Below are 23,000 nucleotides of genomic sequence, written 5' to 3' on the forward strand. Positions count from 1 at the left end.
GATACCATATTCCACTGTATTTTTGTGTGTTGTACACGCACATATGGAGAACTTCATATTTTTATGTATTTTCCTTTATAACTAGCATTATTTCCTGTTAGTAAATCCCACTAATTTCCTACAGTAGTGCAAAACTACCACAAAGCTAGAAAAGGGAGGTCAGATCATGGTAAAAATGTATCCTTACTAGCAAGTGGCTGATCTCTGATATTGTTTAATAACGTCATGACAACCTTCTTCCCTTCCAGAGGATGCGGTTTCTATGCTTAAAACTGGCTGGAAAATAAATGGTAGAAATATATATTACTTTTCAACTGCAAAAAAAAATTGGACAGACGCAGAAGAGTTCTGTGTATCTCATGACTCCCATCTTGCCTCCATTACAACCTCCGAAGAGCAGGTGAGATATTAACGTGTAAAATATATTTTAATGCAGCAGTGCTGCTGTACATCCTGTTTTATAGATACCATTTGACAATACTGTCAATAGTCCAATCCAATCCAATCCAAAAATTCTTTATTTCGGTCATATAGACCATAAAAGACACAATAAAAACATTACAGACAATAAAACATTATTAAAATACATTTGAATAAAAACGACTCTCCCAGCAAGGGATGAGTTAAAATTACATTTAGAAGATTCTTTAAAGAGTTCAAGGAGCTTCAGACAATTTTTTCCTTCTAATCAACCAAATGGCCATGAGAAATTTGGAAACAGCAAACACAATGTGGCCCAGGGTACTAGTTTTCAAAATCCTGTATGCTTGTGCATACTCTTTGAATCCCAGGTTCTTACAGATTGGCGCTATCCAATATTTTCTGGGCCTTTGGTATGCAGGGCACACAAACAAAATATGGGGGTCATCTTCCACATGGTTGTTACAGCAGGGACATATTTTGTCGCCCCCATTTGACCACTTCGAAGTGTATGAATTAATAGGTAGTGTGCTATACCTCCACTGAACATACAATTTCCTTGCCAGGATGGGAAAGATAAAATCCATAAAAGGTTCGAAAACGTAAGAATTTTTGGATTCTAAAAATTGCAAGGTTAAGGTGCCACTATTTTGAGCAGCCGTCAGATGTGCAAGGGACCTGGCTTTATAGATTTGTGCCAGAGCCTTGCGCGAGATTGCACGGCAGCCTCGTGCAGGGTCCTCCCACAGAACACGGAGATTAATGGCAGACAGTTCGTTTTCCACGAAGGTGAGCCAGGGGATTTTACCGCTAGAGTTTAAGCTCATGACATGGGTAAGATCCTCCCTATAATGATGGAGTTCGTCCGTAGACCAGAGCCTGTGCCAGAACTTCACTGGCTTTGACACAAGCTCCTCTGCGATAGGGGGGAGACCCATGTCCATTCTCAAAGGCTGGAGTGGCGTGGCACTTGGAAGGGCTAAAAGGCGCCTTAGAAAGCTATTTTCCACTATTGATAGGCCCTTCACCGTTTTATGTCCCCATAGCTCACTGCCATATATGGCCGCTGCCTTGGCCTGGGTCTTATAGGTTTCAAGGGCCGGGCTTATGGGCTTGAAGGAAGAAGTGTTAGCCACTTTCAGGATTGCACCCGAGAGTTGGGATAGTTTAGCCTTGGATCGTGCTATCTGTCGGTCCCATGCCAAGTTTTCCTGCAATGTAACCCCCAGATATATGAAGGTGGACACCCTCTCAAGGCTAGCGGTCCCCAGGGTAGGATTAGGCCTAGTTTTAGTTGGTGGGTTAAAGATCATAAACTTGGTCTTTTCTGTATTCACCTCCAACCCATGCTGGTGGCAGAAGAGACCAAAACCATCCAGGATCCTCTGGATCCCCATTGGCGATTTTGAAAGGAGGAGGGTATCATCGGCGAACATGATTGCCGGTACCCTCCTACCTGCCAAACAGGGGGCGTCGTTGTCCTTGACGTTTTCCAGATGTGAGATGACATTATTGATGAATAAACAAAACAGGGTCGGTGCCAGGACACAACCCTGCCTCACACCTCGGCACACAGGAAACCTGGATGAGAGTCTACCATCCTTCCCACACCTAACTTGCGCATAGTTGTTCTCATGCAGCCTGACCAAGATGTTAAGTAGCTGGGGGGGAATACCTAACTTTTCCAACACCTCCCAGAGTTTCCTGCGCGGGACTAGGTCAAAGGCTGACCTCAGATCCACGAAGACCATGTACAATCTCCCGCCCTCGATCCTCACCGTCTTCCAGTAGAGGAGAACTAGGCGAAAGATCTGGTCCATGGTCGATGTGTTTCTCCTGAAGCCAGCCTGCAAGGGACTCAAGATGTCATTTTCCTCGACCCAGTCTAATAGGTGGTTCAGAATGAGGCGCGCAAAAAGCTTTTGGGGAACATCTATCAGGCTGATAGGCCTGTAATTTGTAGGACTCAAGGGGGACCCTTTCTTATAAATCGGAACTATTTCAGCCCCTAACCAGGAGAAAGGGATCGCCATACCTCCCAAAATGGCATTGAAAAGGACTAGGAAGTACGGGGCCCAAATGTCAGGGTGATATCTGAACAAATCACCGGGTAACTTGTCCAGCCCCGGTGCCTTCCCCAGCGCTAAGCCCTCCAGTGCCAGCTTCACCTCCCCCAAAGAAAATTCCAAGGCCACATCTGGCAGGCAGGGGGACTCTACCATCATCCCCTCCGGCCAGAGAGTGGATTCTTGATATAGAGACCCAAAATGAGCCTCCCAAACAGAGGGGGCAATATTGGGTTCTACTGCAGACAACAAATCCCCTGTTCCATTGTTTACAAGAGCCCAAAATTTTCTAAAATCTTTAGATTTGAGGGCTCCAGACAGGTCATGCCAGTGATTCCAATCCCACTCTGCCCTTGCATTGGCCAGTGCTACCTTGTACTCCCTCCTAAGGGCAGCGATCTTCAACTTATCACTACCATCTTTAATTGCAGAAAGAAGCTCAGACTTAGTTTTCCTACAAATGGAGGTGTACCAAGTCGGAGCACGAGTCTTTTTCCTTCTAATAGGCAGGGCCGGGTTGAAGACATCTGCGAGGTCCCTTGCTAGGGCCTGGTGAATTCCAGATAGTCTCTCATTATAATCTGCGGGTCTAGGTTGGTTGATGAGGGCGTCCACCTCCTGGAACCTAGGGAGTGCTATACCATAGAGGTTTGTTAAAGCTTCTTCTTTCTCAACTATCTTCCCCCATTTCACTCGACGCCTGCTTGTGGTGAGTAATATGTCTCCCTGATCGGTTGCAAGATCGGTAGTTGGCGTCCCTGAGGCAGGGGCTGGGTGCTGGATCTCCAAGGAAAGGGCATTATGATCACTGTCTATCCTCGGGATCACTCTAAAATCTAAAACTTTAGGCCACAGGGAAATATCTATAAAAATGTAGTCCAGCCTTGACTCATGGCCCTTTTTGTTGAAAGTGCACACCGAAGGAGTGTCAGAAGGGGTGCGCCCATTACACGCCCTTAGTGCAAAATTCAGGGTGAGAGAAGTAAGTTGTACTGCCAACGGAGACCAAGCTTTGGGGTGAGGTGATGAAGAAGGAGGGACTCCCCAATGGTCATCCTCGGCAGTAAAAGCACCCTCCATTAGGCCCTCCAGGGGTTCAAAGTGGCAATTAAAATCTCCTCCCATCACTATTTTCAGGTTGCCTGTCAATTGCCCTAGAAAAGATGAGAGATCAGCCAGAGTGGGAGATTCTTTGCCCACAGCGACAGGTCGAGAGTAGACATTAACAATAGCCCACGTGCTTTTGTCAGGCCAACTGAGGAGCACACACTGTATGTCCGGTGAAAGTGTATCCATGCCGACCACCTGACACCCAATGTGGCTCGCCACCCAGATTGCCAAACCTCCCGAGGGTCTCCCTCTCCCATTCGATCTTGCCGGGATTTCAAAAATGTCATATCCCCTCCTATCGTGAGGCGCCCTGGCCCATGTCTCTTGAAAGAGGAGTATGTCACCTTTGCTAACCAAAGTTTCCCACTCTGGGGTATTCACCTTACTGGAGATGCCAGCTACATTCCAGGACAGAATGGTCAAACCTGGGCCTTGGAATTGGGGACCAACTTCACTAAGTGCAGACGGGATATCAAATGCAGAATTACCCAAGTCACCCAAGCCAATGTTAATGGGCGGCCGAATGGGTAGTTCAGCGAGCTCCACCAATTGCGTTGCAGCAGCAGATAATGTATTTGGTGGATCCTCATCTAACGCTTGAGTGCTTCCCAATGTGGTCCCTCCGTCTTTTGCAGGGGCCAGGGACCTTTTTTTATTTACGGGAACGGATGTACCTTCCCCCCTGAATGAAGACCCATAGGCAGAAATTATCGGGTGTTGCGGAATGACCCCCCTTATTGGTCAATCTACTAGGTCCAGACAGGAGAATCTATGCTGAAGGACAAGATTACCATGGACAGGCAGTGAATTATACTTGGGTCTGTACCGTGAACCGTCTACGGCAAAGCCCACTCTAGTCCAACTCTGTTCCCTCCCCACTCCTAAATTGGAAACATTCGGATAGAAATGCGAGAGAGACACTACGTCTATGTTGGATTTATCCGGCCTTACCAGCCAGTTGCAAATGTACGGAGCAACTAGTGGGCTTTTAAAGCTAATTATGATACAGTCCCCTGCCCTATTTTTGGGGGTAGTTCCAATCCATGGGATCCTTCTGACCATCAACACATCACCTTTGATATTAGAAGGGAGGGGCCTGTTAATATTCAGCCAGCTAATTACTTTATTACGAAGTGAGTCCTGTGGCTCTCTGATGCCACCAGTGAGCTCAGGAACTCCCACCATAATCGCTGTATAAGGCACAGCCTCTGGGGGCAAATTAACCGCCCTACGTCTACTATTAGGACTCATGGGGCGATCAGTATAATCATTATTGGCTCGCCCCCCACTCGTTAGGAGGGATGGTGTTGGTTGTTTAGATCTTCTAGGTGCCGGAACAGGGGGCCTAGACAGTTGTAAAGGGAGCAATGGGGGAGCATGGCTACTTGTAACACTATCTTGTGCCCCAACCGGGACCTGTATGCTTGTTCCAGCAGTAGACGGTCCAAACCCTGCAGAATCCAGGGGAGCCGTCTGTGCACCTGGACCCAACCCCCTGCTAGGACTGATCCTATTATGTGCATCTTCTAAAGCCTTAAGTCTATCAACTATGGAATCCAATTTTGCAGACAGAGGCTCCAACATGCTCCTAAGGATATCCCTAAAAGAGCCAATCAGAGCCTCTGCTGCATTTGGAGGATTTCCTCCGAATACAAACGGGCCAGAACACCCAGGTACCACTTTGACTAATGGCGGATCTGAATGATCACAGCCAATTCCTGGGGAGATAACCACGGGAGAAGCCGAAATGGCAGAGCTAGCATCTAGTATTGGGTTAATTTTATCTACTTTGGCCCTTTTTGCCCCTCTTAGTTTCCTTAACCTTTTCCTTTTTGAAGGGTGGTAAACTCTCCTGCCTACGGGATCAGTTGGCGCTGCAACCTGCCCTTCATCCTGCACTTCAGACATTTCCGCACAATTAATATGCGGAGTAGACTCCACCACCCCCGAGGGACACAGAGACTCACTATCCCTCAATAGATTGGAAGGGGTCCTAAGTTGTTGGAGGACTGTCTCGATTGTCTGGTCAATACTATCCATGAGAGATAGATGAGTGGCATCAAATGGTGTTGGAGTACTAATATCAATGGATGAAGAGTCCGAGGGGACCATTGAGACTGACACATTTTCCACACTTGCCTCAGGGAGAATAACTGGTGGTGTGCGGCCTTTACTAGCCGCAGCACTAGTCTTAGGGAAGAATTTGTCCAATGTGCTAGAGCACTGTTGGGCAGCCTTACTCCTGGATACTCTAGTGGCCATGGCGAGCGGGACAGTCAAAGCCACAGGCTAAAGCAGTATAAAAATGAGCCTTGGGATGATGACAACGTTAGAGAGGGGGCCCGGTCCGGTCTCTGCCGGCCTCTAACGGCCTAAAACGGCCCGCTCTTTGCCCGGTCTTCGCCCGCGCTGCGATCCGCGCTGCGAATTCGCGAGGACTGAACTAAATAGTGAAGGGGGCGGGGCTGCCGGAAGAGGAACAGGTGAGCTGGATGAACGGAGCGCAATGCTCCCAGGTCCTCGCAGTCCCGGTGAGTTAGGCAGTTCAAGGGCCCCACAAGCAGCGTAGCGTCCTGGGCAGAGAGAGCAAAAGGAAGACCCAACCTTCAGTGCGCCAGCCGAGCCTTTAAGTAGTGGTAGTGTTGAAGCCTGCGAGCGGCGCCCGCGCAGCGGGGGCCGCGAGGCGTGGCGTCAGACTGATCAGCGGGAAGAGGAACAGGTGAGCTGGATGAACGGAGCGCAATGCTCCCAGGTCCTCGCAGTCCCGGTGAGTTAGGCAGTTCAAGGGCCCCACAAGCAGCGTAGCGTCCTGGGCAGAGAGAGCAAAAGGAAGACCCAACCTTCAGTGCGCCAGCCGAGCCTTTAAGTAGTGGTAGTGTTGAAGCCTGCGAGCGGCTCCCGCGCAGCGGGGGCCGCGAGGCGTGGCGTCGGACTGATCAGCGGGAAGAGGAACAGGTGAGCTGGATGAACGGAGCACAATGCTCCCAGGTCCTCGCAGTCCCGGTGAGTTAGGCAGTTCAAGGGCCCCACAAGCAGCGTAGCGTCCTGGGCAGAGAGAGCAAAAGGAAGACTGTCAATAGTATGCATTCTTTGTATCAGTCAGCATGTGACGAATACCAGATGATCTACAGAAGCCAAAAACACAAGGGTTGGAACAGTACATTGAGAACTTTTCATAATCAATGGTTTGGAATACAGACAGTGTTCATTAAATAACATTTGTAAATGCAGGGTTTAAGGACGTCACTTCTGACGTACTGTCTAATTTCAAGAAGTACTCTTTACCTAATCTAGTAAGAAGGTTTTTCAAATATGGCGCACAATGTTAAGAATCTAAACACAAAATATGTGTTAAGTTCTCATATACCATAGTTTGGAATGTACAGTAGACCTGAAAGACCTTTGTTTTCCAGGGCTTTATCAAAGACACAATAGGTCGAGGTGCAGTGTGGATTGGACTTACAGATGAAGGATCAGAAGGCAAATGGCGCTTTGTGGATGGCTCCAAGTACGGCAAACCATTGTATGTATATCCAGTTATTTTCCAGAATATCTTCGTCCTTTTCTGATCTGTATATATCAATCACATACTATTGATGACATGAAGAATAATACAGAAGTCGTCTCTGTCCATCAAAATATTGTTACACCAATATTCCGTAATACGGTTTATTAATGTTAGACGTGTAGGAAACTAGGAAATCAGAAACTGCAGTAGGAGGGAATGTTACCATAGCATAATTGCATTTACTAATGATACCATTGATTTTTTGTTTTTTAATTTATAGTTTTTTTATATAGCTCTCACTTAACCAAAACAAGTTTTAGGGCGGTGAATATCTATATGTATATATAGAAAATGCAACTAGGTTATGATTTTGGGCCGTGCTTGATCAAAGTGCATACGATATATATATTTCTGAAGTTTAATTTTCAATTTTAAATTACATTTATATATATTCTCATCATATGTCGTTCAGTTTGGGTTTTCGTTTACAGTGCGGTGTACAACACATACCTTGGGGCAGATTTATGTTGCACTTGCGCCACTTTTGCGCCGCCGTTGCGTCACTTTTGTGACGCAGCAGCGGCGCAAATCCTGCGCCATGGTGCGGGGTATTTACAACGTGACGCATCTGGGAGATGCGTCACGTTGTAAAGCCTTGCGCCATATGTAGGCGTTCCAGGGCAGGTGGGGGCGTTCCGGCGCAGGAACGCCTCCTAAAAGTGGCTGAGTGAAATCTACAAGATTTCACTCAGTCACTTTGAGGCCCATGCTGCGTCAAAACCCTGCGCCTGCTTGAAACAGGCGTAAGGATTGACGCAGCATTGTACAGATAGGGCCCCCAGAACATTGCTGGAGCTGCGTCGCGCTTGCGACGCAACTCCAGCAATGCGCCACTTTTACGGCACAGATGCGTCACGCATCTGTGCCGTTTTTGCCCCATGGTGCGCCACATTATAAATGCGGCGCATCCATGGTGGCGCAGCTGCGGCGCATAATAATTGGTGCATCCCTGCTGATATGCAGGGATGCGCCAGTTAACATAAATCTGCCCCTTACTGTTTAACAGTTTGGTACGTCTTGTGTACCATGACATAATTTTCTAACGTCACAGTGTCATTCCATTTACAGTGCATTTCTAGAGCAATAATAGTATCATGCTCGAAGTATTATTGCCTTTAAGAAGTAGGAAGCTATAGGAGTTCAGATATTTCCTGGAAACATGGGGGCAGATTAATGTTGCACTTGCGCCACTTTTGTGCCGCCGTTGCGTCACTTTTGTGACGCAGCAGCGGCGCAAATCTTGCGCCATGGTGCGGGGTACTTACAACATGACGCATCTGGGAGATGCGTCACTTTGTAAAGCCCTGCGCCACATGTAGGCGTTCCAGGGCAGGTGGGGGCGTTCCGGCGCAGGAACGCCTCCTAAAAGTGGCTGAGTGAAATCTACAAGATTTCACTCAGTCACTTTTAGGCCCATGCTGCGTCAAAACCCTGCGCCTGCCTGAAGCAGGCGTAAGGATTGACGCAGCATTGTGCAGATAGGGCCCCCCAGAACATTGCTGGAGCTGCGTCGCGCTTGCGATGCAACTCCAGCAATGCGCCACTTTTGCGGCACAGATGCGTCACGCATCTGTGCCGTTTTTGCCCCATGGTAAGCCGCATTATAAATGCGGCGCATTCATGGTGGCGCAGCTTTTGCGCATAATAACTGGCGCATCCCTGCTGATATGCAGGGATGCGCCAGTTATCATAAATCTGCCCCCAGGTCACTAGAGATGACATAGCTGACTTTCTGTGAGTGTGGATTCTAATTAGGCCTGGGCGAAAATTTCGTTCCGTTCGCGGAAATTGCGATAATTTTATTTCGGAGAGCGCGAAAATGTCAAAAATTCCGGTTTCCGCAGCTTGGCGATAATTTGTTTCTTGCTCGCGCTGTAAAATAATACATTCTCGCGCGCGCGCGCGATCACCTTACCTGAATCCCTGCGTTCGCCGACAAGTTTTCTTGATCCGGTCGCGTTCTCCATGAGATGTTGTATTGTTTTTAGCCATTTGCGCTGTCTCGCGACAGTTCGCGCCCGCAGTGACGTTATGCGTCGTGCGATCACGTCTTTCTTCTCGCGATGATGCACCGCGAGACAACTCAAAACAAGATGGCCGCGCCCGCAAGCAACCACATGGGTAAGTTGGCGACCCGAAACCATACAGAAAATCTCGCGAACATGCCGGAAAAAAACTTCCGCATCTTCGCGATATTTCCGCTTGTTTGCGATAATTTTAAACATTTTCGCGATAATTTGCGAAAGTTAATTTCGCAAATTCCGCCCACCCCTAATTCTAATTACAATTCACTCAAATTGATGGTGCTTGCCCTAAAACATATTCATTTTTTAATTTTATTTTATCTATCAGTACGTGATTCTGGAACAGGATTTGGACATAAAAAAGCAGGAATCACTACATTAGACCTGACAGTTCTAGAGTGCAAGACCATTGATAGCAAGATGCGAGTAGGAAATCGAATCAGGAGCATTTAAAGGCACTTTCTAGAGCTTCTTCACAGCTTTTATAAGTGGACACTCATACAGGTTGAGAAGCAGGGATTGGACATTCCTTGTCAGAATAGAATTGCGACAGGTTGCAGCTGGACATAGATATTCTTAAACTAATCACGTAAAGGTATTCTTAAGTCATGTCTTCATTTTGCACCTGGACAAACCTGTGCCTGCCTGGCTTCACTAGCATCAACTAGTTGACTTGTTTGCCTAAACAGGCATAGTAAAAGATGCTTACCCTCGTATTCAAAACTGTACTAGCTACCAACTTTCTTCTGCATGTTGTATCCAGGCTGACACGCCTGAAACGCTCAGAGCCTTTGAACTACTTAGTCACCTTCTTTGTAATGTCCTTTCTTAACCATCTCAAAGCCACCCCTTTGCCAACACGACTTAAATCCAATTAACTGAACCTCTAAGGGTGATGTCCATAAACCTCAGTCGCTCTTCCTTCACTACCCAACTGTGTCCGACTCAACTAACACTGAGCATGTTTTATCTAATTAACATTTGTCAGGTTCCATATTTAGTATCAATGTATGTAGGAAGTCATCCTTCCCATTTGGTTGACTGATGCTGGTGGTTACAGACTCTGAAAGTGCCCTGGGCTCTGCTAACCAGGCCCAGGGCCACTGCTCTGTCCCCTAAAGGTATATGGTAATTGGCAGGAAGTGATAATTGCAGAGTGTGGTCACTGTACCCCTATTGGTTAGGGTGAACCTGATGCAGCGCGGAATGCAAAATCCCTACCTTCGTCACAGATCATAGATCACACTCAACCAGTACATTCGCTGGTGGGGCCCATAACACCAACATTCATTCACTATTAATCTGTTCTCTAAGGAGGTGATTGTTCCATTCGCTGTAATGAGAGAAAATACCCTCCCCTATTCACTAAGGCCTAAACTTCACCTTTTTGGTACTCCTCTCATGGATAGGCCATGGATCAGCTTAGCTGCTGGTTAAAGTGATAACAAAATCCTTAATTTATTTACATAAATACACTTTTCATAATAACGACCCAACACAGTTCTTGTAATAAATCTTAAATCTTTATCTAAATAATTGAAAATCAAATATTCGTTAAATCAAGCAGTAGACCATCATATTTACCTATTCTGGCTAAAAGTCGTCCTCTAAGTCAAAATCTTGGTCATCGGTCCATACTGTCAGAGTCTTAGGAAACAGCTGTCCTGCAGTTTCATCGTCCTCTCCGTCAGCATAACGTCAGGAAATCGAAAATCTTCTGAAGGGTCTCGCCCTCAACCTCTCTATTCTACCATCTTTTATAGTAAAATTACATTCCAAAAAGTTACAAGTAATATTTTGAATATTCGTGATTGGTTGATGAGACCAGTTTCACCAAGTTCTCACACGGAAAATGTTTCTTTAGATATAGTTCATAATTTCATGTTGAAGTAACTTTTGTTGTTTCTTTTCGGGGCAGCTGGCTGTTAGCCCAGAGTGTCCTTGGTGGGTACAGTCGAGTTTAGGGTCGTCCAGAGGCCACTGCTGCTGATGGTGACGCATGCGCACTTAACCCAGGGACCTTCACAATAGAGTTGTGTTCGTCAAATAGGGATGCCGGCCATTTTGTGGCCACCAAATGGTCAACTTAAGCAAAGAAACACAAAAACGTTAATACATTAATACATAAAAATGACTAATAAAATGTAATCCCCTTGCTAATACACATATGCGTGTGTATTTATCTAGCAAAAGCAACACTCAATGCGGGTTATATTCACATTAATAATGCACAAATTACAAATACATTACGAAAGCAACATATAACATATAATATTCTATTTATCTATAATCAATATGCGTACACGTTTTAGTTTACGTATTAATTAGGCCATGCAAATGCAATTCCCACGTGTATTCTTTATATTAGTAAGGTTGATTAAATTCCACAGCAAACCAATTAATACGATTACTATTAGTTAATTAATCTTATTAATAAAAACATGCAAAAATGGAGAGGGTATACAAAAATTTTAAAATAAAACCCGCTCCAGCAATCCCCCCTTTGGTGATTTTATCACCACACCAACACTAAATTTATTTACCCCTTTTACGGAAATTCAAAATGTATTCTTGCTCTTATTCATAATTCAGTTTCTTCTTCAACTCTTTTTGCCTTTTTATACATGCTTTCCTTCCACTCTTCTAAAGTTATCTCTTCTAAATCTCTATCTGGATCCTTTGCTTTTCTTTTTAGTTTTTCTCTTTTTATTTTATTCTTAATTTTCTTGTTTTTACAACACATACAACCTAATCTTAGTATTAGTAATATGAAAATCACACATGTTAATGGAAACAATATTTTACCTATAAATGTACTACCTATTTTAACTAAGAAATCCTTAATAGCAGCTATTTTCTTACCAATCCTTTCCCAAACACTTTCAACCTCCAGTGGTGCAATTTCATCATGCAATTCAGTAATATTTGTAATGTTAACTTTCAGATCTTTGCTTTCATCTGGAATGTAAGTGCAACAATGTTGAACTTTCAGCATTCCACAGACTCCACCCTCTTTTGTCAATAATATATCAAGGGCAAGTCGATTTTGCATTACCATAGCACGCATGGCAACCATTTCAGTATTAACCAATGAGAATCCTCCAGCGGTGCTTGTTGACAAGCGATCCACTACTGTTGATAATCTTCTAATATTGGTTGCATTCAGAGATATTCCCACTGCTGGTATCAATGCTCCAAAAATGTCACCTACAATTTCTGCCCAAGATTCTCTTTTACTACGTACTAAATGATTACCTAAAATATGTACACCATCTTTACCTCTGTCCATGTGAAAGATTTTTGGAAAAACCAGGCCTACGTAACATGTGCCATACCAATGGTCTGGCAAACGATATTATGCCCTGTTCCCACAGATATAATAAAGTCCAGGGAAAACTGGATCTCTTCCACTTTTAAATCCCCATCTGCCCATGATTCGGTACGTATCATGGCACTCACTATTCCCTAGAAAATAATTGTCATACGCCGTTTGATTCCTTCTTATACACAATTTCCCTTTCTGAGGCAAATCTAAAGCCAAAGTTGGATTAGACTCTCCCTTCATATGTTTTTCCATTTCTACATCCCAGACTGTTTTCTCCCCTTTTCCTTCAGATGCCTTTCTTTGCATTTTCAATCTCCTTTCCTCAACCATATCTAGGAATGTCTTTTCTTCTTTCTTTAAACTGCAAGTCAAATTATTTTTAAATATATATTCTAATGTTAGTTCTTTAGTTTCTAAGAAAAATTCACCTAATACTTTAGCAGGTCTCACTTTGTTTAGTTTGTTATTAGCAGGCACTTGCGCAAAAATGTTATCTACATTTGAAAAATAATATTCTAATTTACCTGTCTGATAAAATAAGCTAGCTATCACACTACATGCTATTCCATACGTTGCTGGAAGGTGATGATAAGTCACTCCCTCTGACGCAGATGCAGGTAACTGCATGCATATGTAGCAGTCCCTTACGTCCATACAGGCACATGCATCATCATAGGGTTTTGCGATTCCTTAATAGCGATTATTAAGGAATCGCAATTAAGGAAAAGCAAAACCCTATGCATGTAGGAATCGCTAAAGAAATAGCGATTCCCACAAATTCCTTAATTGCGACTAGCAAATTGCGAGTCGCAATTAAGGAATGTCTTCCCATTCATTCCTATGGGCCTCCAGGCCCATAGGAATGAATTAGAGATTGCGGGAGCAATTTGCGAGTACCAGTAGGCACTCGCAAATTGCTCCCGCAATGTCGATGGTGCAAGGGTGTCAAAATGACACCCTATTGCACCCATGTATGTTCACTCTGCACAAATGTTGCATACACACATGCTCTATGGGCATGTGTGTGGGCAACATGAAACTTAGAAAAATGGAAATAAGTGCATTTTTCCAAGTTTTCGCAAATTACCATGAGGTCCAGCCTCATGGTAATTTGCTCACGCTAATAGCGAAATCGCTATTTTTTAAACTGTAATGCATTGCATTTAAGGAATCTCAATTAGGGATTCCTTAAATGCAATCGCTATTTAAGAAATCACAATAATTTGCGATTTCTAAAATTGCGAGTGGCAAGTTGTTTCATGCATCGCAAAAGCTATTTTTGCGATCGCAAACGGACGATTTTTGCGATTCGCGCCGTTTGCGATCGCAAATAGCTTTGATGCATGTGCCTGATAGTCTTTACATATTCATACAATAACTTTGAAAACACATTATTTGAAAAATCGTTAATAGACCTATCTTTATGTAAATAATTATTATCTATTCTAGTCGGAACAACCTTTGAAATCTTCTTTATGTTAGTAATGTTTTCAGTGTGTCCTTCTAGTGTATCTATAGTAACCTTAACAGAAATCAAAAGAGCAAGTATGCTCCATAGAAGCATTAATAATCCTGTACAACAACAACACATTTTACACCATCTCTTCATGAATGTACATCTACTTTTGCTATTATCTATGTTAGACATCTTTATTAATTTGGACTGTGTCTTTTGACTTAGCCTCTTTTACTTTCACAACTAGTTTTCTAACCTTAGGCTCCAAGCCCCTACTTGGTTCTACCAGTATTTATCTTTTTACTCAATTTGTTATTCTTTTCATCAGTAGTTCTTTAGATCTTTTCAGTTTGGCATTTCATTGTTTTTCACTTCTTTCTGTTCATCCAAGTACAGAATTTCCTGATCTTCCGTTTCGTTTTCTCCGATGTCAGATAAGATAATTCTCAGGATTCCTGCTACTTCTTCCTCTTCAACCACTTTCAGTACAGCCTCCTTTGGATTTCCTCGACTATCCGCCTCTTCCTCCTTTCCAGGCAGAGCCACATACGTCCATTCCGGTGATTTATACTTCTGGTTAGGTTTCCTTGCTCTTTTATTTTCTTTATTCTCAGTTGTTTCTTCTTTCGATTTTTCTTGGCTTGTCACTTCATTCACCTGATCTGCTCTCTGTGATTTCACTCATGTCAGCCGATATCTCAATCTCTTTACTCTGTTTGGCCACACTTCATTTTTTTAAATTCTTTTCTGTTAACCTTCTTTATTATTCTTTTCTTCTTTCCAAGCCCTTTTCCTTGGAACTCGACCTTCATGTATTTCGTTTTCACTCTCTTCAGATTCTGTTTCAACTTGCTTTTTCTTTTCAACAACCTCTTTTTCCACCACTTGTTTTGTTTTCCCTACTTCTGTCCCTCCTCGGGTCTCCGACATGCAATCTTCCTGCTGGCTACTTGTCCCTTCAACTAGCTGGATGTTGCAGTTCCCTACACCTCCTCGGGGGTCTTCCGCAATCTGTCCCTCTCTCTCTGTACCTGTCCCTTTTTCACTTTGATCTCTTATTTCAGGTGGAATTTCTCTTGGTCTTTCATCTGAAACTTCCTCCTCTCGAATTTCTTTTACTGCTTCTTCGTTGTCTTTTCCTTTTTCTTTTCTGTGTTCTTTTTGAGGACCTTGTGTCCCTTGTTCGTTTTCAGAATCTGAACTAGTATCAGAAATCTGCAATCTTCTTCTCAGAGAGATACTACTGGGGACAAAATTTTGATTCAGTTCTGATTCCCCCCTTTCGGAGTTCTAGTACTCTTTATCTTTGCTGTCCACTGGATTTGGTATCCTCAAAGTATGACTGGCATGGATCCAGTTTTTCAATCCAGCACACTTCACAGCTGTTGTCGTGGTCAAAATAACTTGTCTTGGTTTTCCCCACCTTGGAACCAAACAGTTTCTTCTTCTGTGGACTTTTATCCTTACCCAGTCTCCTGGGCTCAGATCATGGGCTGGCTTCCTTTCAAGGGTGGTGGCATCCGCTCCAACCTGATGAAACACAGAATGAACTGCGTCAGCCAGGCCTTTACAGTATTCCAACACCATGTCATCAGTTATTGTCATCAGCTTGTTGACTGGAATGTACACATGCCTCATTGCTCGTCCCATAATTATTTCATGTGGACTTAACCCTGTAGTTCTGTCTGGTATCGCCCTGATTGTCATTAGTACTAGAGGCAAGACATCAGGCCATTTCATACCTGTGGCCAAACACATTTTCCCAATCCTGTTTTTGATTGTACCATTCATCTGTTCAACCACACCAGAAGCCTCTGGTCGGTAGGCACAATGTACTTTCTGTTGTACATTCAATGCTTCACTAATCAATTTTACAATCTCGTTATGAAAATGTCCTCCTCTGTCTGATTCAAGGGTCACTGGGAACCCGAACCTGGGGATGAATTCTCTTAAGAGTAGCTTTGCCACTGTCATCCCATCATTTCTTCTTGTTGGAAATGCTTCCACCCACCTGGAGAATAGGCAGACTATGACCAGAACATACCTCAATCTGTTACATGGAGGCATTTCAATGAAGTCCACCTGCATTCTGGTAAAAGGCCCTCCTTCTCGGCCTATGGTTCCTAGACTCACCACTGTCTTTCTTCCAGGATTGTATTGCTGACATATTAGACATCTCTGGCATAGACTTTCTGCTACAAGTCTGAATTTTGGATTGTACCAGGTCTGCTTAAAAGAGCTGATCATGGCGTCTCTCCCTATGTGTCCCTGGCCATGATACATCCGTGCCGTGGTAGACATCATGCTATCAGGCATTACTGGTCTCCCATCTCGATAGACCCACACGCGGTCCTTTTCTCTTGGTGCACACCCTGCTTTTATCCACTGTTTCATTTCCTCATCTCCTGACTCTTCCTGCAATTGCCTCACTTCTTCCCAAGTTCCCACAACGTTAGTAAACATTACTGAGCAAGAAAACATTTCCTTTTCCTTTGCCCGATTGACTGAATACTGATTCCGTGCACAATACTGTGCCATATCGTTGGCATACCTATTCCTGGTAGTGATGTAATCACTACCCTGACCACGGGCAGCACATTTCACCACAGCCAATTGTTTAGGCAGCTGTATCGCCTCAATCAATTTTCCAACCACTTCAGCATTCTTAATAGGGGTTCCACTTGAGGTCAGGAAATCTCTTTGTAGGCAAAGTTGGCCAAAATCATGGACAACCCCGAAGCCATACTGGCTATCAGTTATCACAGTCACTCTCACACTCTTCCCAATTTTACATGCTCTGGTCAAAGCAACAAGTTCAGCTACTTGAGCTGATCTCACTCCTTTCAGATAAGATGCTTCCATTACTGCTGCAACCGTGCATACTGCATATGCTGCACTTAGTACTCCTTCATCTGTTCTCAAACATGACCCATCAACAAACAACACAAAATCACTTTCTGACAAAGGTACATCTTTTATATCTGGTCGTGGTTTTGTGCAATACTCAAGCACGTCCAAACAATCATGATCTGCTTCATCTCTCACTTCCACATTCTCAGCATCTGGCAGCAAAGTTGCAGGATTCACATTCAAACACCTCGCAAGGCTCACATTTGTTGCACCTAATATGACCTTTTCATACTTAGTCAGCTGACTATGTGTCATATACTGAGTATGACTCCTTGTTAAAAGAATTGCCACATCATGAGGTACAAACACTCTCAAGGGATATCCCGTCACGATTCCTTCACTCTGCTCCAAACTCCGACATGTTGCAGCCACTGCCTTCAAACACCCAGGTAAAGATGCAGCCACTGGGTCAAGCATTGATGAAAAGTACACAATTGGTCTCCTCAACCTTCCATGTTTCTGGATCAACACAGAAAGTGCACATCCATTTCTCTCACTGCAATACAACTCAAACTCTTTCTCATAATCAGGCATGCCTAGTGCTGGTGCTTCACACAAACCATCTTTCAATCGTTTGAATGCTGCCAATTCTTCTTTGTTCAATTCCAGGGGATCTTTTACATCACTCCTGGTCAAACGTACCAAGGGCTTTGCGATCAGGGAAAAATTACTAATCCACTGACGGCAGTACCCTACCATTCCCAGAAACATTCTCACCTCTCTTTGGGTCATGGGGGCTCTCATTCCTTTTATAATTCTGATTCTGTCTATTGTTATTTTTCTCAGTCCTTTCTCAATTTTATGTCCCAAATACAGTACTTCCTTCTTACAATACTGCAATTTTGCTGGTGACACTTTCAGTCCTCAATCTGCCAGATGATTTAGTAGTGCTATAGTGTCTACCTCACAAGCTTCCCGTGTTTTCGACGCCACCAAAAGGTCGTCGATATACTGAACTAGTACTGAACTTTCGGGCATTTGCAGACTTTCAAATGATTTCTTCAACAATTGATTAAATATTGAGGGGCTTTCTGTATACCCCTGTGGGATTCGGCACCATGCCAAAATCCTCTCTCCAAACCGAAATACAAAAATTTGCTGGCTGTCATGATGTAATGGGATAGAAAAGAAAGCATGGCATAGATCAATTACTGTATACCATTCCGCATCATGGGGAATCTGGGACAAAATCACTGATGGATTTGGCACAATGGGACAGCATGACACAACAATTTTATTTACCTTTCTCAAATCCTGTACTATCCTGAATTTTCCATTAGGCTTTTTCAGTCCCATTATGGGTGAATTACATGGACTACTCATTATTTCCCTGAGGATTCTTTGCTTGATCATTTTCTCAATTATTGGGGTTACTCCTTCAATTATTTCAGGTGTCAACCATGCCCAGAATTGGCAAATCCAACAACACAGGATAATAGCATACAAGAGATCAATGCACAACTGTACATAAAGATATTAAAAGACATAAAATGAATGAGAAAAAGGAAGGACAAAGGCATAGTATGTAACGTGTTCATTACATGTAGTAGTGATAGCATTGACTAGCTACTAAACCTTGGAAATGACGACATAAGAAAAACAAAAAGAACATCATATACCAAGTATAACAGCACATGTGAAGGTAGTATGTTGTGGTAAGTATCCTCAAGAGAAGAAAGACAAACCTAAAGTTTGAAAGTAAGGCATACTTAACAACCTCCAGGCAGCAAACCAAAAATAGAAAATCAAGTTACATGTGAATGATCTAACAACGAAGACAGCAAGAAAAATCACACAAAACGAAGTTTGTTCAAGTAACAACTGTAGGATATGGGGTTGTCGTTATGCTGTTATCCAATAACGTTTGACTTGAACAAATGGAGTACTAGGCAGAAAACACCAATATTGGCACACTGTAAGCCCATTCTATTTCCCTCATGTTGCACAATCAGCAAAAATGTGGACTAATACATTACAACAACGGAGTTCCACCAAGAAGTTCCCAGAGAGAACTCACTGAAGAAGTGGAAAATACTCGGAAAGAAAACGAAGCACAGTGGTCGCATCCTTTGAGGAGTCGAGACTCTGGGGCATATTTACAACGTGGCGATAAAAAATTATCGCCGCTTTTGCGGCCGTTTTCGTCCGAAAAGCGGCGATCATTTTATCGCCTAATTAGCAAGGCCACGCTAACACATGAAACCTTGCTTTAGCGTCAGGATTCCTAACGCCCAGCTTTGCATCTCTAATGAGATGCAAAGTGGGCGTTCCTGACCTAACATGACAGGAGAAATGTCGCTAAGCGACATTTCTCCTATCATCAAGCCCCACACTATGAAGCATAGCGTCAGGAAAAGTAGCAATAACCCCTGTTATCGCTACTTTCCTTACGCCTGCTTCAGGACTGACTTAGCAATGATATCCTATGGATGGTGGATATCATGGCTAAGTTTGTGAGTCCCAAGCTAACGTGAGATTATCGCTGGGTTTCCAGCGATAATCTCACGTTAGGCAGTTAGCGTGAGGATTTTTATCGCTGAGGAGATAAGCGCCGATAATAGCACGCTATCTCAGTGATAAAAATCCACGTTACCCGGCGATAATTATCCTCACGCTAAGAGCGCTGAGCGATAATTATTACCGGGTGTTGCTGATATGCCCCTCTGTGCTTTTGCTAACGTGTACGCATGCATTTCATTGCAGGCAAATGTACCAATAATGGCGGCACATCAAAGCAAACAGGACCGGGTGGCAGCAGGTGGTAGAGTGCTGGAAAGCGTCCTTTGGCAGCTCACAATGCTGCCTAACAGAGACGTCACAAAAATCCCAGCAGAATCTCTGCGTAACCCCCTGGAACAGGAAGGATGCACGCTCTCAAAACAGCTCGAGCATCTGTATACATGCCAACATTTCAGAAGAGCAAAGTGGGAGATTAAAAAAAAAAATCGTGAGAATGGGGCCTTGAATTGGGTTACTGCCATGGATGGGCTTTGGAAGTGTGCTACTGCAGGATCGGACATTTGAAACGCACGTGTTTTTTCTTACCTTTCAGAAGCATGGAGCGCAATGGCAGGCAGAGAGAGGGTGATGCAAGTGTTGTGCACTGGCCTGGCATTTTGCTGGCAGTGCATACCCCCCCACCCCCGTGTGGCAGCTTGGGCTGAAACAGTTTCGACGGCACACACACAGCCGCCCGAGTACTTCACAGGTCTTTAAAAGACCATTTACTTGCTAACGAGGCTGTGTTGGTTTTTCACCGCTTCTAGAGCCCCTGTCGTGCCACTCTGACTATTGCTGGAAGAATTCAAAATTTGCAAACATTCGTGACAAGAATTTTCAATTCTATTAAGGACACGGAGGCGAGGATTATGCTTCTCATTTTCTTTATTGAAAATTCTCAGCAGCCAATAAGAAAAGTAAAAAACAAAATATACACTACAATACCCATAAACCCTAGTGGGTATCACATGACAACCATAGAGTAGACCCTATATAACATACGTAAGAGAATACTACATCCTCTTTCTTTGTGTGAAATAACAGTTAAGTCCAAAAATAAACACAGTGTGATATCTGGGAACAACTGGAAAGAAGAATCCATTCTTCATAAGGAAATCCACAGGCCAACGGACGGCAACGAAACAAACGTGAAGTCAGCTTCCGCGAAACAGCAGTCCCTGGGAGACGACAAACATCCTCCGCAAAGGTGAAGGTCAGGAAACTTTACTTGAGGTCAGAGCCTGAAATATAAAGATAAAGCCGTAATACCACACTCCCAGGAAGAGAAATAGCAATAGGGAAGGGTAAAAAACAGCATAAATATACAGTGCAGTATAAACAATTCAAATCAGACATTACAGTACTGAATTATGGGTGGGATAATCCTCGCCTCCGTGTCTTTAATAGAATTGAAAATTCTTGTCACAAATGTTCGCAAATTTTGAATTCTAAGTCAGGACCAGAGGCTCCGATTATGCTTGTTCAAAGCTGCGCCACCACAACAGATGCAACATTAACAATAGGCTTATAATAAAATGTTTTAAACGTAGAGTCAGAGGACCAATCGGCTGCATTCATAATGTCTAATAAACTGACTCCCACAGAAAAAACCTTGGATGCCATAGCACCACGAGCAGAATGAGCACCAAATTTGGAGACATCGATACCAGCTTCGCTCATGAGCCAACGCACCCATCGTGCCAGTGTAGCCTGGGGTCACTGGACGAAAAGGTTTCTGCAGAACAATCAACAATTGACCCGTCATATCTTGACGAAAACCTGCAGTACTCACCTCATAATCCTGTATACATTGTACCACACACAATTTCGGATTGTCAGGAAATGCAGGATAAGTGACAGAAGTGGTGTTACATGTAGTGCGTCTGGTAACCAAAAAAGTAACACCCTCTGGAGAGAACCTGCGACCCACCAGATCGAGGGCGCGAATATCAGAGACACGTTTGCAGGATACTAGACAAAGCAGCCCATTTACAAACCGCATCGACGTAGCTAGTTTGGCAGAAAGCGGTTTACGAGACAAACACTGATTTACAGGCCAGGAGTCCAAGAAACATAAGACAATGGAGACATCCCAAAGTTCTGAATATTTAGTACATGATGGCTTCACCAACCGGATACCTCTGAGTAATTTACATAGTAATAGATGATCCCCAAGAGGTTTGCCGTCAATGTCCACGTGACCTGCCGAGATGGCTGACCGGAAATTGTTGACAGTGCGATAAGCAAGGCCTGAAGTGGCTAAGGACGCAAGAAAATTCACTACCAACGGGACATCTGCTGCAGCAGGATCCACCTCCCGTTGAGAGCACCAATCACACCATCGTTTCCATGCTGCAGCATAAAGTTTGTGTGTGTTGGGCGACCAAGCCTCATTGATAAATCGGGTAGCGTCTGTCGAAAGACCTGGGACTTTCCAACGGTCCCCAAAATTCGCCTAGCGACCAGCAGGAGTTGACCTGATGTTATCAATGGATGTGGAGATTGGAGAGGGTCTAACAACAGATTCCACCGTAGAGGAAGAAGAACCGGAACCGCACATAACATTTCCAGAAGAACCGAGAACCACGCTTGAGCCCTCCACAGAGGAGTGATTAGAATCAATTCCGAGCGATAACATTTGGTGCGGGCGAGGACCCTCAGAATCATTACAAACGGAGGGAATGCGTAACAAGGTGTCGGAGGCCACACTTGCAGAAAACCATCCGTGGCTTGAGCTTCCGGACGCCAGCTGAAGAACTCCGGAATCTGTTTGTTGAGTCTAGAGGCAAACAGATCGATTCCACAAGGGCCCCACATCTTGTTCAACATTGGGAACACTCGAGGGTGAAGCCTCCAATCGCCGAAATCCCGAAGATGCCGGGAATTCCAATCGGAAACTTGGTTGCTGCACCCTGGAAGGTACTCCGCCACTACAAACAGTTTGTTCTGAAGGCAAAAGTGCCAAAAGTATTTGGCGATTTCGGCTAGAAGATGGGACCGGGTCCCGCCCAACTTGTTGACATAACGAACCGCCGACACGTTGTCCATGCGGAGAAGGATGCAACAATTTGTCTGACTGGGCGAGAGGCACTGAATCGCAAAGGAGCCCGCCAGAAGTTCTAAGCAATTGATGTGGAGATTCAATTCCTCCAGAGACCAACGGCCGCCCGTGGACACTTGACCGCACCGGGCTCCCCAACCCTATCGACTGGCATCGGACTTGATCACCACCTCCAGAGTAGTGCCGAATAGGGCTCGACCGTTCCACGACTCCATATGTTCCAGCCACCACAACATCTCCCACCTCGCCTTCTCGGAGAGAGGAATCTGATCGGAATATTTGAGGCCTTTCCGGAGATGACGTATCTTGAGCCGTTGAAGTGCTAGGTAATGAAGGGGACCCGAGAAAATCGCTTGGATAGAAGAAGCTAACAACCTGACGACCCGGGCTACAGACCTAAAGGACATAGTCTGCTTGTTCAAAATCAACCTCAACTCTCGATCTATCTGATCTTCGGATGCGGCAAGAGGAACTGACAAGTGAGGGAGTTGGCGAGAAAACCCAGGAACTCGATAGACTGAGATGGAATCAATACAGACTTCTGAGGGTTGACCAAGAAAC

General features: G+C 44.3%; 2 protein-coding genes across 3 annotated transcripts in view; one reads left to right on the forward strand and one right to left on the reverse strand.

The window, feature by feature from the left end:
• Positions 1-23,000, forward strand: part of LOC146863398 (uncharacterized) — a 689,894-nt gene that overhangs the window by 590,369 nt on the left and 76,525 nt on the right. For both annotated transcript variants that reach the window (XM_085642823.1, XM_085642822.1), the window contains exons 7-8: positions 249-400; positions 7,010-7,119. In XM_085642823.1, coding sequence (XP_085498949.1) covers positions 249-400; positions 7,010-7,119 — 262 coding nt within the window. The remainder of the gene's footprint in view (positions 1-248; positions 401-7,009; positions 7,120-23,000) is intronic.
• LOC146863399 (C-type lectin domain family 4 member F-like) overlaps positions 3,043-23,000 on the reverse strand; it is a 657,369-nt gene continuing 637,411 nt past the window's right edge. Inside the window, exon 7 of the mRNA XM_085642825.1 lies at positions 3,043-6,641. Within this exon, the coding sequence (XP_085498951.1) occupies positions 6,614-6,641 (28 nt within the window). The 3' untranslated portion in view covers positions 3,043-6,613. The remainder of the gene's footprint in view (positions 6,642-23,000) is intronic.

The sequence above is a fragment of the Triturus cristatus genome, chromosome 2_2 (assembly GCF_964204655.1).
Source record: "Triturus cristatus chromosome 2_2, aTriCri1.1, whole genome shotgun sequence".
Taxonomy (NCBI): Eukaryota; Metazoa; Chordata; class Amphibia; order Caudata; family Salamandridae; genus Triturus; species Triturus cristatus.